General features: G+C 47.9%; 1 protein-coding gene across 2 annotated transcripts; it reads left to right on the plus strand.

The window, feature by feature from the left end:
• The first annotated feature begins 7651 nt into the window (after window positions 1-7651).
• On the plus strand, window positions 7652-15268 carry POLR2I (RNA polymerase II subunit I). 2 transcript variants are annotated; one of them, XM_075322626.1, is made up of 6 exons: window positions 7652-7755; window positions 8451-8505; window positions 11048-11121; window positions 12990-13064; window positions 13156-13207; window positions 15151-15268. In XM_075322626.1, the coding sequence occupies exons 1-6, from the start codon at window positions 7670-7672 to the stop codon at window positions 15211-15213; spliced, it is 405 nt and encodes a 134-aa protein (XP_075178741.1). In that variant the 5' UTR covers window positions 7652-7669; the 3' UTR covers window positions 15214-15268. The 2 variants fall into 2 exon arrangements, with proteins under 2 accessions (XP_075178741.1, XP_075178742.1); XM_075322627.1 differs by having other exon boundaries at window positions 7655-7725.
• Window positions 15269-15282: the final 14 nt, after the last annotated feature.

Here is a 15282-nt window from a genome sequence, read left to right on the forward strand (position 1 = left end):
TGTCTCTATATCTATCTATTAATCTCTATATCTACTCATCTATTTATCTTTCTTGCTCCTTCCGTTTTTTGAGGGCCGCAAAAAAAACAGAAGGCATACGGATGACACACGGATGCATCCGTGAAAAAAATGGACCGTTTTTTGTGGACCGCAAAAACGGAACGGTCATGTGAATGTAGCCCACATGTGTTCCCTATGGGGGTAGGGGTCGGTACAGAACGATGATGAGGGGGGGATTGGTACAGAGCGCCGTGTGTGTGTTTGTGTGGGTGGGTGGGGGGAGGGTTGCAGAGCCTGATGTGATGTGGGGCGCAGAGCCCGATGTGTGTGTGTGTAGGGTTGCAGAGCCTGATGTGGTGTGGGGCGCAGAGCCCGATGTGTGTGTGTGTGTGTGGGTGGGTGGGTGGAGGGTTGCAGAGCCTGATGTGATGTGGGGCGCAGAGCCCGATGTGTGTGGGTGGGTGGAGGGTTGCAGAGCCTGATGTGGTGTGGGGCACAGAGCCGTGCGTGTGTGTGTGTGTGTGTGTGTGTGTGTGTGTGTGTGTGTGTGGTGTGCAGAGCCTGATGTGGTGTGGGGCGCAGAGCCGTGTGTGTGTGTGTGTGTGTGTGTGTGTGTGTGGTGTGCAGAGCCCGATGTGGGGCTGTTATTTCCATTGCTAGAGTGATAACAGGTCAGGTGCTGGGGCAGAATACTGACAGGGAATGTGTGTGCAGGGGGCGAGGCTGGACACTGGGGTGAGGCTGGACACTGAGGCGGGCGGTGCCAGCTCTGACTGTGAGGTTTTGCACAGGAAGTGGTCAGTTTGCTTGTGCTGAATGTAAACAAAGAGCTGCAGAGACTAAAGGGATAATTCAAGAGGAACAAAAGTTAGAAAACAAAAAATAACAATGTAGGGGTGTTTTATATGACAATACAGCACAGATAAATTAAAAAATTTTTGGTAAGCTAATGTCGGACAACTCCTTTAATGAAGACAGAAGCCTGGATGTACAAATTCCAACCTATATTAATGGAGAAGAAACTCCTCTGAAATGAAAATCTGAAACCAGATTTCAGATGCAGAGAGGGGAGAAAGCATTTATTGTTTTAGAGAGGGCAGAAAAATGGCTGTAGAAAAGGAATAGTATAATTATAAGAGGAAATAATTGAATAATAAAAGCTGTGCTGATACTTTATTTAATGAAGACAGAAGCCTGGATTTACACATTCAAGTCAATATTACATGAAAAGAAACCCCTGAAATAAAAATCTGAAACCAGATTTCAGATGCAGAGAAGGGAGAACACATTTATTGTTTTTGGGAGCGCAGAAAAATACGGCTATATAAAAGTAATAGTACACTTGTACAGGAAATAAGTGTAGGATAGATGCTGTGCTAAGCCCGGATATACACAGTCCAGCCTATACTACTGGAAAAGAAACTCCCTTGAAATAAAAATCTGAAACCAGACTTCAGATGTGGAGAAGGGAGAAAGCATTTATTGTTTTAGGGAGGGCAGAAAACAAATGGCTATAAAAAAGGAATAGTACGCGTGTAGAGGAAATAGAGGAAATAAGTGTAAGATAGATGCTGTGCTGATATATTGTTTAATGAAGATAGAAGGCCGGATATACACATTCCAGCTTATATTACTGGAAAAGAAACTCCCCTGAAATGAAACCAGATTTCAGATGTGGAGAGGGGAGAAAGCATTTATTGTTTTAGGGAAGTCAGAAAAAAACAGCTATAGAAAAGGAATAGTTCACTTGTAGAGGAAATAGTGTAGGATAGAAGGTGTGCTGATATAACTAACTAATGAAGACAGAAGCCTGGATATACACAGTCCAGCCTATATTACTGGAAAAGAAACTCCCCTGAAATTAAAAATCTAAGATTTGGAACAAAAAATAAAGCTGTATAGAATAAGGTCACCTCCAAGCTCTACAGTGTTTGCCGGAGTAGTGTATGAACAGATAATTCACATTTCATGGCTGGCAGCTCATTTTTTGGTAGTCACGGTCTACATGGTGCATGTCCTGGGGGTGAAACCGATCAACTCTCAGGAAATTCACTAAGATGGGACCCCCCATTGTTCATAAATGAGTAGGATAACAGGCAGGATACTATGACTCTTTACTGACCCCAGCACCGCCCCCGTGACTGCTGAGATGCGTGTGATATATAAATTGTGCTGGTTGCAAAGTTATCTTTAAGGATCCCTTTAAGAATACTCACCAGCATGGTAAAGCATTATTTCCACATGCACTGTCAAAATACACACGAAAGTGCCAGGAAATGCAAAAATGTAACAGTGAATTGCGACATATAGACAGGGAGGGTTTGGATTTTCGGAGACCTGTAATTTCACCCAGGTTAGGAAGCAGCGCTGCTTGCCAATGTAAACAATGCACGCCTCCCAGTCTCCGTAGAGTAAGACACCTGCCAAAAGGCTGGAAAATGTATAACATACTGTGGCACATTTAGGCGCTGTGCCCCCATATTTGTGCCATTCAAAGTATGACTACTACTGTAATCCCTTAAAGGATTATTCACATCTTCATAATAATTGTAAATACAAACAATTTTTTAAATTTACTGCCTATTAAAAATTTTCAGCCATTCTTGAGATAACACCTAACTTTTTTTTACAGCTCATTGCCTTAGAGACTGTCCACCGCTGCTTACAAGCTGTTTTCTATAAAGCTTGTAAGCACTGTTTTAAAGCTGGCCAGGATCACTAAAGTGAACGGTTATCTCCTGCTGTTACATTGTGACTGTGGGATAGCGATGAACAGGGGTCTCCTATACTGTCCCTCATTCTAGTTGACCCTAGGCTATCCCTAACCTCCGGATTACCCCTGATGGTGGAGAGTCCCGTGCGTTACTTTTCTTCTTACCAGAACTCAACTGTTTCCCCCTCCCAGGGAAGGTAGAGCAGGAGAGTGATGGCAATGTGGCGCCCTGGACAAGCCAGGACGTCACAGGTACTGCAACAACACACCCCACACCCTGGTTAGGCACATCAGCCGCACACACGAAATCCTTGTTGCCTCCCTCCAGGGGCTGATGTCCACACCAGGTGGGGTAGAGCCAGGTGGTTGGCCCCACCCACCGAGGAGTTCACAGTCCTGGAGGCGGGAAAAGAAAAGAGTCAGAACAGAGAGTAGAGTTAGGACAGAAAAAGTGGAGTGAAGTGGTAAAGGAGCAGTCTGACCGTGTCCGGGTACGTGGCCCGGGCACAGAAACAGCCAGGTTGGCAGACGGTGGTGACCGTCTGCAGGCGAGGCTGATTGAAGCACAACCGTAAGGACCGGGGATGGGCGGTGGCCCGCCGGTACGGGAGCGGGGAGCAAAGAGAGGCCAGCACCATTCGGCAGGGCCTACGGACCCCGACCAGGCTTGGAGTCGCCGTTAAACCGGTCAAATCCCTCAGCGACGGGAACCTCCGAGCTTTCCCAGCAATAAAGACCCGACTGAAGGCAACCGCTCAACCGTGAAGGGAAATACAGCTACCGCAACAGCTAGAGTTCCCAGGGCCAGCGCCTGCGGGCAAAAGGGGCTCCTCCGGCAAACATACCGCTGGGGAGCGGGTTACCGGTGGGAAGCCATCGGGGCCGAGAACATAACACCGGTGCAGGGAGAGACAGTTACCGCCAACCTACCGGGAGTGACCGTCGCAGCCGTCTGTGGGACTCGTCCATCCAGCCGTTTGTTTTACCAGAGACTCCGTGTGCGTTACTGGCTGAGTAAGTACCACCGTGCCGTCTGGCACTGCGCTGCCCCGCGACCCTGCACCTGGTCAAGCCCCGCAATCCATCAAACAGACAACAACTCCGGGCCCCGGGACTACCAAAATCCCCCTACCCACGGAGGGGAGAGAAACATCCCAGCTGCTCCCTGTCATCGCTCCCGGGATCCCAGTACAGAGCAGCGGTGGTGCCCCAACCTCACCACACACCATGGGTGGCGTCACAAACCGACACCCCAAACACCAACAAAACACCCCTTTCACTCACGGGCGAGGTGCGCCGCTCGAGTCCCCGGATCCGGCCCACCGCTCGAGCCACAGAGCAGCAGCCGCAGCAGCGCCGGACCCAAGCGTGGTGAGCGCAGCGCCCCGCCGCCCGCGACAACAAGGGTTAACACCACAACTGCACACAGCATTAAAATACTAAAACCACCAGTAAGTCTGGATCACAACACCTCACCAGACCAGCATAGCATAGCTATAGCTGGCATTTTATTAAGGGTCCAGCCATCATATATAGGAGGGGAGCGAAAGTGACTGGTTTCCCCAAAGCATGTGCCAAAAGCCTAACAAGTAGCCCAGCAAAGATTAACTCTTGCTAGCCTGCCTATGTTCTAGCAGTCTGTGGGTTGATGCCCTAGTCTGCCTGTGCTGATCATAGACATCAGAGAAGTTAGCAGGCAGAGTGCCAGTATCTGTAGTATCCACAGATCCTGATGCCACCATGACAGTTGGCGGTGTGGGACACCCTGGCGCCGCCAGGTGGTCACAGAAGAATACTACACCCTACATAACACCATCCCACACTGGGTTCCATCAGCCACAAAATCCTAGCCACCCCCCTCAGGGTAGGAAGGACACACCAGTGGGCAGGACTAGGCGGATTGGAAGCGCCTACCTAGGGGTCTTGAGGATCTGGGGGCGGGAACAGAGTAGTCGAAGTTAAGTTCAAGTTGAAGTTACAGGTCAAGGCTGAGCCTAGTGGAGGGTAGCCAGGGTAGTGGCCCTGGTCTACTGGCTAGGTGGCAAGCAGTGGACCAAGTCTAAAGGCGATGGGAGTTCGGTTGCGGGAAATCCAGAGTGGATCGGGGCAGGGTTGTAGCCCGCCGGTACCGCCTGCGGAGATCCGGTCCGGAAACCGTGCACAGGCGGGGTACCTGGACCCTGGTTAGAAGACGGTTGCAAGCCCCTTCTTTAAATTAACCAGGCCGGGAGCAAGGTTCCAGACATTGTTTCAGAAGTGTTAGCCCAGATAGAGCAAAACGGCATCCCACCACGGGGGATAGGGTATCCGCAAACACCCACTGAAATCCCAAGGGTCAGTTTTCGCGGGCACGTCTCCCAACCACAGCAGAACCGGGAGCCGACTTCCCCGTTCTATACGGAGTTGTCCAGAATTAAGAAAGTATGAGTACCGGAGGAAGGGACATTTGTACACCAGCCGGGTGTGGGACCCGAGTACACCCGAACGCAGCAGCCGGCCACTGACACCTTGGTTTACCAACAGACTCGTGTGCAATTCTTCAGCAGGGAGTACACCAACATCCCCTGGTCCGGCCCAGTGCACCACCTCCGGCCTACATTGCTCCCTGTATCCTGGACACTGAGCCCCGGGGCATCCACCCCTACCCACGGAGGGGTTAACATCCAGCTGCCATTCCATCGCCCCCGGGTGCCTCCCAACAGCAGCCGTGGTACTCTATATTACCACAGATCGTGGTTGGCGTCACGAAGTATCTACAACAATCCCCGTACATATACGTCCCTTTTTATTTGAGTGTCCGCGCGACCCCCGGGTCCGGAAAAAAACCTCGAGCCACTGCGGATCCGGACCCGAGCAGCCTGACTACTGACGTGGGGGCGGCACAGGTGTTTGTAAAAAACTTCCTTGTTGTGACACCTGGCCATCTACAGAGCAGCGCTTACAAGATAGATGGCAGTGGTGATCAGTCTCCAAGGCAATGAGCTGTAAACAAAACAAAAGCATTAATATCTCAAGGACAGCTACAAATCTTAAGAAGCGGTAAATGACAAAAGTCCCTAAGTATCCAGCAATATCTATATATGAAGGTGGAAATATCCCTTTAAGAGAACCAGTAATGGTTCCCCAACATAGCATCAGTCAAAGCAGCTGTGAGCTATGGTGGGGGCGTGTTCATTCTCCAGTGTGCTGCTGCCTGCTTATGATTGGTCACCATCATACAGAGGAAAAAAGGACACACCCCCAGTGAAAACTATCTGATAACGCCCACTTGGACTTATCAAAAGTTAACTCATTAAGCGACAAATACTGTGATTGCTAATATTTATGCAAAATAATGTTAAAAATGTTTTATTCCGCTTTGCCGCCATTATTACTTTGTGTACTTGGTTCAACATAAAAATATGATGGAAGTTTCCCAATGTTAGTAATACAGAAAATTTGTACTGGATTGTTTTTAAAATTTTAAAAAAATAGTTTGGTTTATTTTTTTATTTTTTATTTTTTTGCAATGTGCTTGTTCAGGTCCAGTTGAGAACACAAGATTTGTCATACAGTAATTTTAAAAAAAAATGTACAAAAATTTATCTTTATTCCTTGGGGTTGTCCAGAATTTTTTCATTGATGGCCTATCCTTAGGACACGTCATCCATGTCTGATCGGAGGGGATGCGACATGCGGCACCCCGCCTATCAGCTGTTTCCGTTACCGGGAATACTCAGTATCCGGCCGTGGCCACTATTCCATTGCAGTTCTGATATCCACCAGTATCGCCGACTTCCCCACCAATCAGACATTGATGACGTATCCTATATAGACAGGTAATCAATATTAAAGTCCAGACAATCCCTTTAATATAGGTATATAATTGGAAAATGGTTTTAGGAACTATAGAGATGGATGAGTGCGTTCTTTAGCGCCATCTACAGGAAGGTTCAGGTAGTGCAAAATTCTCAAAATTAAATTTTTTTTCCAGTTTATATAATTTTGTGTTCCAGAGCGACAACAAGTGGAAAACAGATGGGGGTAAAGGAAACCCCCCACGAGGCTCCACCGTTATACAGTTCCCACTGCACTTTCTGGCCTTCCAAATTCATGTCTTAGGTCCCGATTCGTCATTTGGGTGGGGGGGAAGGGGTAGAAGTCACTTTCCCTTTTCTTGTCTTGTGATGTTCGGTTTCTCTTTCAGTTTCAGATTCTTCAAAATGGCGCACGAGGTTCACGCGTTTTACACATAATAAAAAAATGCCTCATTCCTAATTACATTTGAACATTTTTATTTTTTTTTTGCCTGTTTATCTCTTTTTAAAGTCTATTTGATGTCTTCTGTCACTTGTAATTTTGTGAGCGGGGAGACTGTAAAATAAAAAAAAAAACAATATAATAAATGTGAGGTTTTTACAAATGCACGTATGTATGTAAGAGTAGGGCGAGGTGATAAAACAATTACATCAAAAATATTAAATAAATGTAAATAAAAGTAAAACAAAAACAACTATTTGTTAATTAATTTTAGTTGAATCTCAGCAAAAATCATTTAAAAAAAAACCAAACGGAATTATAATAATAATATATAATTATAAAGGACGGAATTATAATAATAATAATATATAATTATAAAGGACGGAATTATAATTTCTACTGTATTTTCCTACACAAGGGGCATAAGGGGTTAATAGTACAGTGGGGACAACAAAGAAAACGAAACAAAAAAAACCTCCTGATCCCACCAACAAAATGGCGGAAGCACACTCGTGGCGACAGAGACTACCTGGGATGACGTCAGCCTTGTAGTGGGCCGGGTTTTACGTTTATTCCAGAACGAGGCATGGTTGTATTTACATATTGGGCGTGTCCATAGGGGGCGGTTTAGATAAAAGTGAGCGTTATCGCGCCGGCGCAGCCACAGAAAGGCGTTGATTGGTTGGATTGCGGACGCGCGTAGCGGCAAGTGTAGTCATGTTACCACTACTTCCGGAGCACGGGATGGAGGCGGACGGGACTTACGAGCAGGGGTTCGTAGGGATCCGGTTCTGTCAGGAATGGTGAGCGCGGGAGACATAAGGCATGGCCGTCAGTGAGCCAGTACCGCAGCTCATAGTGTGTGTGATAATGAGGCTTAAAGGGCTTCTCCACTCCTGACCTTCCCTCCTTAAAGGGCCCTGGAAGCTGGGATATGTGTATTATATACATATATTTCCCCCTCCTCCACTGATCCTATACTGTGGACAACAGGATTCATGATAAGTTACAGGGAGTCCCTGCCTGAGTTGCTGGCACAAGCTGCTGCGCTTAGTGATTGTCTGCAGTGCTGTCAATGTCATGTCAGCGCTGCAGACAATATACTATCATCAGCTGTCGAGACTTAGTGCTGAATCTGGGCAATGTTTTCTGAAACTGGAACACCCCTCTAAGGGGACGGTACTGTGTTTATCATTTTGGATAATGTTTAAAAATTGGGGTTTATAAAAGGAGCCCCTGTGTGTGGTCTTGTGTTCTCCATATAAACAAGGCTCCTCGTCTGCCAATCATACCCCTCCAGACCCCCTCCTCCCTGCCTGACTGTAGGCATGCACTTTAGGATTACATACGACTCCCATGCACCATCATTGTGTACCTGAGCGGCCGCCCCTCTGCGAGGTACAGTGGGGTCTGTACACGTGGAGACTGAACACTGTAACGTGACTGCGCTGCTTCTATCATTAAAGCTTTTACAACTTCTTATATTATTTTTCTTTAGTAACAACATGTTATATCCTAAAGAAGACAAAGAGAATCGGATTCTCCTTTATGCGGTAAGTTGTATAATCCTCTGGAGACGTGCTGACACGTACACACGTTATCACATCCCAGTATTACATGCTGTGGTTGCGGTGTAGGGGGCAAGGCGCTTCTTTGGGGTCGCGGTGTAGGAGGTGGGGCGCTACCTTAGGGTAGGGAGGGGGTACTACTTTGGGGTCACGGGGTAGGGGGCGGGGCGCTTCCATGTACTCACGGTGTAGGGGGTGGGGCGTTTCCTTGGGGTAGGGGGCGGGGCGCTTCCTTGTGATCGTGGGGTGGGGGCGGGGCGCTTCCTTGTGGTTGAGGGGTAGGGGGCGAGGTGCTTCCTTGGGGTCGTGGGGTAGGGGGCGAGGTGCTTCCTTGGGGTCGTGGGGTAGGGGGCGCGGCGCTTCCTTGGGGTTGCGGTGTGGGGGGTGGGGTGCCTCCTTGGGGTAGGGAGGGGATGCTTCCTTGGGGTCGCGGGGTAGGGTGCGGGGCGCTTCCTTGGGGTCGCGGGGTAGGGAGCGGGGCGCTTCCTTGGGGTCGCGGGGTAGGGTGCGGGGCGCTTCCTTGGGGTCGCGGGGTAGGGTGCGGGGCTCTTCCTTGGGGTCGCGGGGTAGGGTGCGGGGCGCTTCCTTGGGGTCGCGGGGTGGGGGGGCAGGGCGCTTCCTTGGGGTAGGGGGCGGGGCGCTTTCTTGTGGTCGCGGGGTAGGGGGCGGGGCGCTTCCTTGGGGGTCGCGGGGTAGGGGGCGGGTCGATTCCTTGGGGGTCGCGGGGTAGGGGGCTGGTCGCTTCCTTGGGGGTCGCGGGGTAGGGGGCTGGTCGCTTCCTTGGGGGTCGCGGGGTAGGGGGCTGGTCGCTTCCTTGGGGGTCGCGGGGTAGGGGGCGGGGCGCTTCCTTGGTGGTCGCGGGGTAGGGGGCGGGTCGCTTCCTTGGGGTCGCGGGGTAGGGGGCGGGGCGCTTCCTGGGAGCTTTTATTTGCATTTGCTGACCTGCTACAAATGGCAAATTCCACAACAGAAAGCCGGAGACTGATTCTTGTAGTAGATGAATGTGTTTGCGCAGCGCACAGTCGCAGTCCTCCACATGTGAGACGCTCATGAACACCTACACACGTCTTAGGCTAAGTTCACATTTCCGTTGTTTTGTATGCGTCGCTTGACGCATGTGACTGATGCGCTGTACAACGGATGACAAAGAACAGAATTCCGTTGTGTGCGGGGGGCGGAGTTCGGGGTGGGGGGGGGAGCCGAGCGGGACCGTGGCACTGAGGACGTCAGTGCCGCAGGGACTGCAGGACAGGTGTGTGTGTGTGTGTATACACATGCTGAATACGGGAGGGGGCGGAGCCGAGCGGGGGGCGGGGCCAGGCGAGGGTGTCAGTGGCAGTGCTTGTCTGCATGGCTGGGGACAGGTGTGTGTGTGTACACACATGTGCGGAGTGCGGGAGGGGGCGTGGCCGAGCGGGGAAGTGTCGGCCTCCCTGCACACATAATCAGACTAAATATCGGGTAACAACAAAGCACCCGATGTTTACCTTGGTTACCCGATATTTACCTTGGTTACGGGCCTACACCGCTTAGCGCTGGCTCATTGCACCGTAACCAGGGTAAATATCGGGTAACCAACCAAAGCTGGTTACATGTGCAAGGAGCCAGAGAGCATGCGCAGCGCAATCCGACGGATCGCGCTGCTCAAAAAACGTTACATGCTGCGTTCCTCCCGCCCGGCGGTCAGTCGTTCCACGACTGATCAGTCGGGCGGAGGGTGCAACGCAGCATCATCAGTCACAATCCGCTGCTCATACAAGTCTATGGGAGCAACGGAATCCGCTAAACGGATTCCGTTGTTTACAAGAGCAGCGGATTGTGACTGATACAGTTTAGCGGAAATGTGAACTTAGCCTGAGTCTTCTGTGTTCAGATGCTGTAAGTCTGTAATCGGCAGAATACATGTAGCAGGTATTTTGGAATTGCCCCTGTGCAGGCAGATAACTGTACAGGGGACCCAGCAACAGTGCAACGCTGCTTAAGGCTGTGTGCGCACACAGCGTTATTACTGCATGTGTGTGTTTACCGCGTTTTTGTGTGTTTTTGCTGAGTTTTTCTAACGCATTGTATAGGTGAAAAACGCAGGAAAGAATTGTAATGTCCATTTTTTTTTTTTTTGCTCAAACACAGCTAAAAAAAAAAGTTGTGTGCGGACAGCAAAAATGAAAAGTCATAGGCTTTGCTGGGGAAGCAAAGTGATGCCGTTTTGAGCCCAAAAACGCACCCGAAAAACAGTTTGCACATAGCCTTAGTCATGTGAATAGGGTTGAATTCAGTTTCTGGCAGGGTCGGGGGTGGGGGGCTATAAGTGGCTTATGCAGGTGGATGTGGTGCTGTGACAGATGCATCCTCCAGAAATATGTGGGACGTATGAGCTCAGACACCCCCCATGAACATTAGTACAATACTAGGATTTGCTATCAGCCTTTACATGGATAGGAGTAACCCTTTCATGACAGGAATACTTTACTGTGTGTATAATTGAGCGTCTTCACCTTTTTTGACATCATTGAACGTTTATTTCCAGTGTCGAAACTGTGACTACCAGCAAGAGGCCGATAACAGCTGTATATATGTGAATAAGATCACGCATGAAGTGGAGTGAGTATACGGATAACTGCTTTCAAAACACTTTTTTTTAACCAGTTGATGAGTGCTAGAAATTGCAGTTAAAGGGGTATTCCAAAATGTAAAAATGGCCCCAATTACATAATTCAGATATCAGCTTTGCCTAGTTGTCAGGAAAGGCTGCAATTTAAAGAAAGCCAGCTCCTGAGACCTGTGTCTTAACCGTGACAGGAGGCGTATCATAAGCACAGTATAAGGCCAGAGTCACACTTGTGATTGACTTGCATCGCGTCACCCTGCTCGGCCGGCTACTCTCCCGACAGGAGCGTCTCAGCTGCATAGAAATACATGCAGCTGACCGGCACATCAGCAGAGTGGCTGCTTCTCATCCACTCCATTCTGTAGACGGGGTGGGACGGCTGACATGTTGATTGACAGCCGACTCCACCCGTTAGGTTGATGCAATGTGAGTCACTTGCAACTGTGACGCCGGCCTAACATTGTGAGCTCAGGAGAGGTATGTCATCTCCTCTGCTGAGCACAAGACCAAGGCTGTAGAAAAAGAAACCTTTGTGCTCAGTAAGCCATGATAGGAAGATGTCTTCTGTTGTCACACCTTTCTGGCAGTGCTGGTATGTGTGCTTACCATACAGCTGTCAGTTGAGACGCAGGTCTCTGGAGTTGTTCGTCCAGACTGCAGCCTGTCCTGACACAATTAGGACCAGCTGCTGTTTGAATTATGCGATGGGGGACTATTTTATTACATTCTTGGAGAACCCCGTTAAAAAACTTTTACAAAGTCCTTCTTTCAATTTTTCATCAAAAAGCTCTGTTATGATCTGGACCCATGGAAGATCACCATAAATCATTGGTAAAAAGGTGACAAGAGCATTGGCAACTAATCCGCCCGCCATCCTCTTACTAACCATCAACACTAGAAGTAGCTGAGGAGTGAACTAACATCCTGTGCACCGCGAACCCAGCCGGAGAACTAGCTATCCTAAAGGTAGGAAAGATGAATAACTCAGAATTAGACTGTAAAGGTATAGCAAGCCCCCCCATTCAAAGACTGCGGTGTTATAGGAAAACACAATACACAGATAGATGATAGGATTAGCAAAGGTGAGGCACCACTGACTAAATAGGACAGGATAGAAAAGGGGCTAATGGTGGCCAGAGAAAAACCCTACAAAAATCCAAATTCCTGATAGTACAAAAAAACCCTCAGATCACTAGATCTGAACTCCGTCCTATACCAGGCGCTCTTGTCATACCAATGAACAGAAAGCAGGAACCATTACAAATTCAAGAAGCAACAAACACATGGACCTATAGGAGCAATACTCCAACATTAGCTGCAGGGAGCTTCCCAGCTAAGCAACTGAGAGGGAAGATCCCTGCATGCAAATAAACTGACAATAACCACAGTAAATGACAAACTCAGATAAGAGCAAAAAGAACCAAACAACATAAGAAAGATCCAAGCACTTATCTGGGGTAGATGTGGTCCGGAGCAGGATGAGACGGCTGCAAAACTAAACAACAAATGACATGCGGCCCAGAATGCTAGCAGACCAAGGTTTAAATAGGCAGAGAGTTAGCAATGGAAACGCCCATTGCTCCAGCTCACCTGGTCTCTGTCCAAACCATTCCTGGCCACAAGAGGGAGCCTCACAGCAGCAAAAGCATAACTGACATTCACAACAGCTCTGGCTATGCAAAAGTAGTAAAACATTAGACAAATAAGCTTAGAGCAAACCATTCCATAGCATTATATTTATCTGCCTGTTCCGATCTCAGCTTGGTCTGTTTCCTGGACCTGTGATCCCGGCTTACAACCTCTGGGGTCACTACTTGATGCCATCTCTTCCGTCGCTGACTGTCTTGTCTGTCTTCCCCAGTGAGCTGACTCAGATCATCGCAGATGTGTCTCAAGACCCCACTCTGCCTCGTACAGAGGATCATCCCTGCGCAAAGTAAGTGATCTCCAGAAATCCACTCCACTCCAATCATTTGCTGTAAACTCTTCTTTTCCCGATTTGCTTTACCTTATTCTCTCTTTTCCAGGTGTGGACACAAAGAAGCGGTGTTCTTCCAGTCTCACAGTGCTCGAGCTGAGGTACACTATATACATTTTTTTTTTTGTTTATATATACTGTAACATTGAATGATGCCATCACTTTGATTCATGGGGACTGATCCTCACCGTTCCTGCACAGCAGTTCCCAGCCACCCGCAGCAGGGTTTCACTTAATTATATGGGCCTATGCTGTAGTTTTCTCATTAACACCAGTATTGATTCTAGATCCCTTGAGGTCGGACCCCCTCAATCATAAAGCGAGGACATATGCTATCAATAGGGTATCGCTTTTAGATAGGAATGGTGTTTAAACCCTTCAGACCCCTTTACATTTTTCATTTGTTTCATTGCGGCCATCTGGTAAATTAAAAAAAAAACATTATTTTCTCGTTAATGTACACCCCATCCCTCATCTTGACAGAAAAAAAGAGAAATGTAGACATTTTTGCAAGTTTATTAAACAAGAAAAACTGAAATATCACATGGTCATAAGTATTCAGCCCCTTTGCTCAGTATTGATTAGAAGCACCCTCCTTTTTCAGCTAGTACAGCCGTTCTTGGGAATGATGCAACAAGTTTTTCACACCTGGATTTGGGGATCCTCGGCCATTCTTCCTTGCAGATCCTCTCCAGTTCCGTCAGGTTGGATGGTGAACATTGGTGGACAGCCATTTTCAGGTCTCTCCAGAGATGCTCAATTGGGTTTAGGTCAGGGCTATGGCTGGGCCAGTCAAGAATGGTCAGAGTTGTTCTGAAGCCACTCCTTTGATATTTTAGCTGTGTGCTTAGTCATTCTCTTGTTGGAAGGTGAACCTTCGGCCACGTCTGAGGTCCAGGGCACTCTGGAAGAGGTTTTCTTCCAGGATATCTCTGTACTTAGCCGCATTAATCTTTCCTTCAATTGCAACCAGTCGTCGTGTCCCTGCAGCTGAAAAATACCCCCATAGCATGATGCTGCCACCACCATGTTTCACTGTTGGGATTGTATTGGGCAGGTGATAAGCAGTGCCTGGTTTTATCCACACATACCGCTTAGAATGATCTCCAAAAAGTTCTATCTTTGTCTCATCAGACCAGAGAATCTTATTTCTCATAGTCTGAGTCCTTCATGTGTTTTTTTGCAAACTCTATGCGGGCCTTCATATGTCTTGCACTGAGGAGAGGCTTCCATTGGGCTACTCTGCCATAAAGGCCCGACTGGTGGAGGGCTGCAGTGATAGATGACTTTGTGCAAATTTCTCCGGTCTCCTACTGCATCTCTGGAGCTCAGGCACAGTGATCTTGGTGTTCTTCTTTACCTCTCTCACCAAGGCTCTTCTCCCACGATTGCTCAGTTTGGCTGGATGGCCAGAGTTCTGGTGGTCTCAAACTTCTTTCATTTAAGGATTATGGAGGCCACTGTGCTCTTAAACACCTGGAGTACTGCAGAAATTATTTTGTAACCTTGGCCAGATCTGTGCCTTGCCAAAATTCTGTCTGAGCTCCTTGAGCAGTTCCTTTGACCTCATGATTCTCATATGTTGTGAGGTCTTATATAGACAGGTGTGCGCCTTTCCAAATCAAGTCCTATCAGTTTAATTAAACACAGCTGGACTCCAATGAAGGAGTAGAACCATCTCAAGGAGGATCACAAGGACATGGACAGCATGTGACTTACATATGAGTGTCTTGAGCAAAGGGTCTGAATACTTATGACCATGTGATATCTCAGTTTTTCTTGTTTAAAAAAATTAGCAAAAATGTGTACATTTGTTTTTTTAGAAAGTCAAGGTGGGGGATGGGGTGCAGCGTGTACATTAATGAGAAAAAAAAATCTTTTTTTTAAATTTACCAAATGGCTGCAATGAAACAGTGAAAAATTATCTGTTTAAATATTTAGTTTTTTTTCTTGGTGTTCCTTTAAATCTGCCCTTTGTCCTCCCTCTTTATATTGCAATTTCCCAGTAAATGAAGCACAATTAACACTTCTGATTTCCTCCTAGGATGCCATGAGGCTGTACTATGTCTGCACGGCTCCACACTGCGGTCATCGCTGGACAGAGTGAATTTTGCTTCTTTGTAGGATTTTATTTTTAAATAAATTAATTTTTTTACTTTAAATGTTGCTGATATTT

This window comes from Anomaloglossus baeobatrachus, chromosome 9 (assembly GCF_048569485.1).
Source record: "Anomaloglossus baeobatrachus isolate aAnoBae1 chromosome 9, aAnoBae1.hap1, whole genome shotgun sequence".
Classification (NCBI taxonomy): Eukaryota; Metazoa; Chordata; class Amphibia; order Anura; family Aromobatidae; genus Anomaloglossus; species Anomaloglossus baeobatrachus.

Bases quoted from the DNA above. Each gene is read 5' to 3' on its own strand.
- POLR2I (XM_075322626.1), top strand. From the start codon at position 7,670: ATGTTACCACTACTTCCGGAGCACGGGATGGAGGCGGACGGGACTTAC. The intron at 8,506-11,047 runs GTAAGTTGTATA...GTTTATTTCCAG, and splicing joins ATCGGATTCTCCTTTATGCG to TGTCGAAACTGTGACTACCA. The intron at 11,122-12,989 runs GTGAGTATACGG...TGTCTTCCCCAG, and splicing joins AAGATCACGCATGAAGTGGA to TGAGCTGACTCAGATCATCG.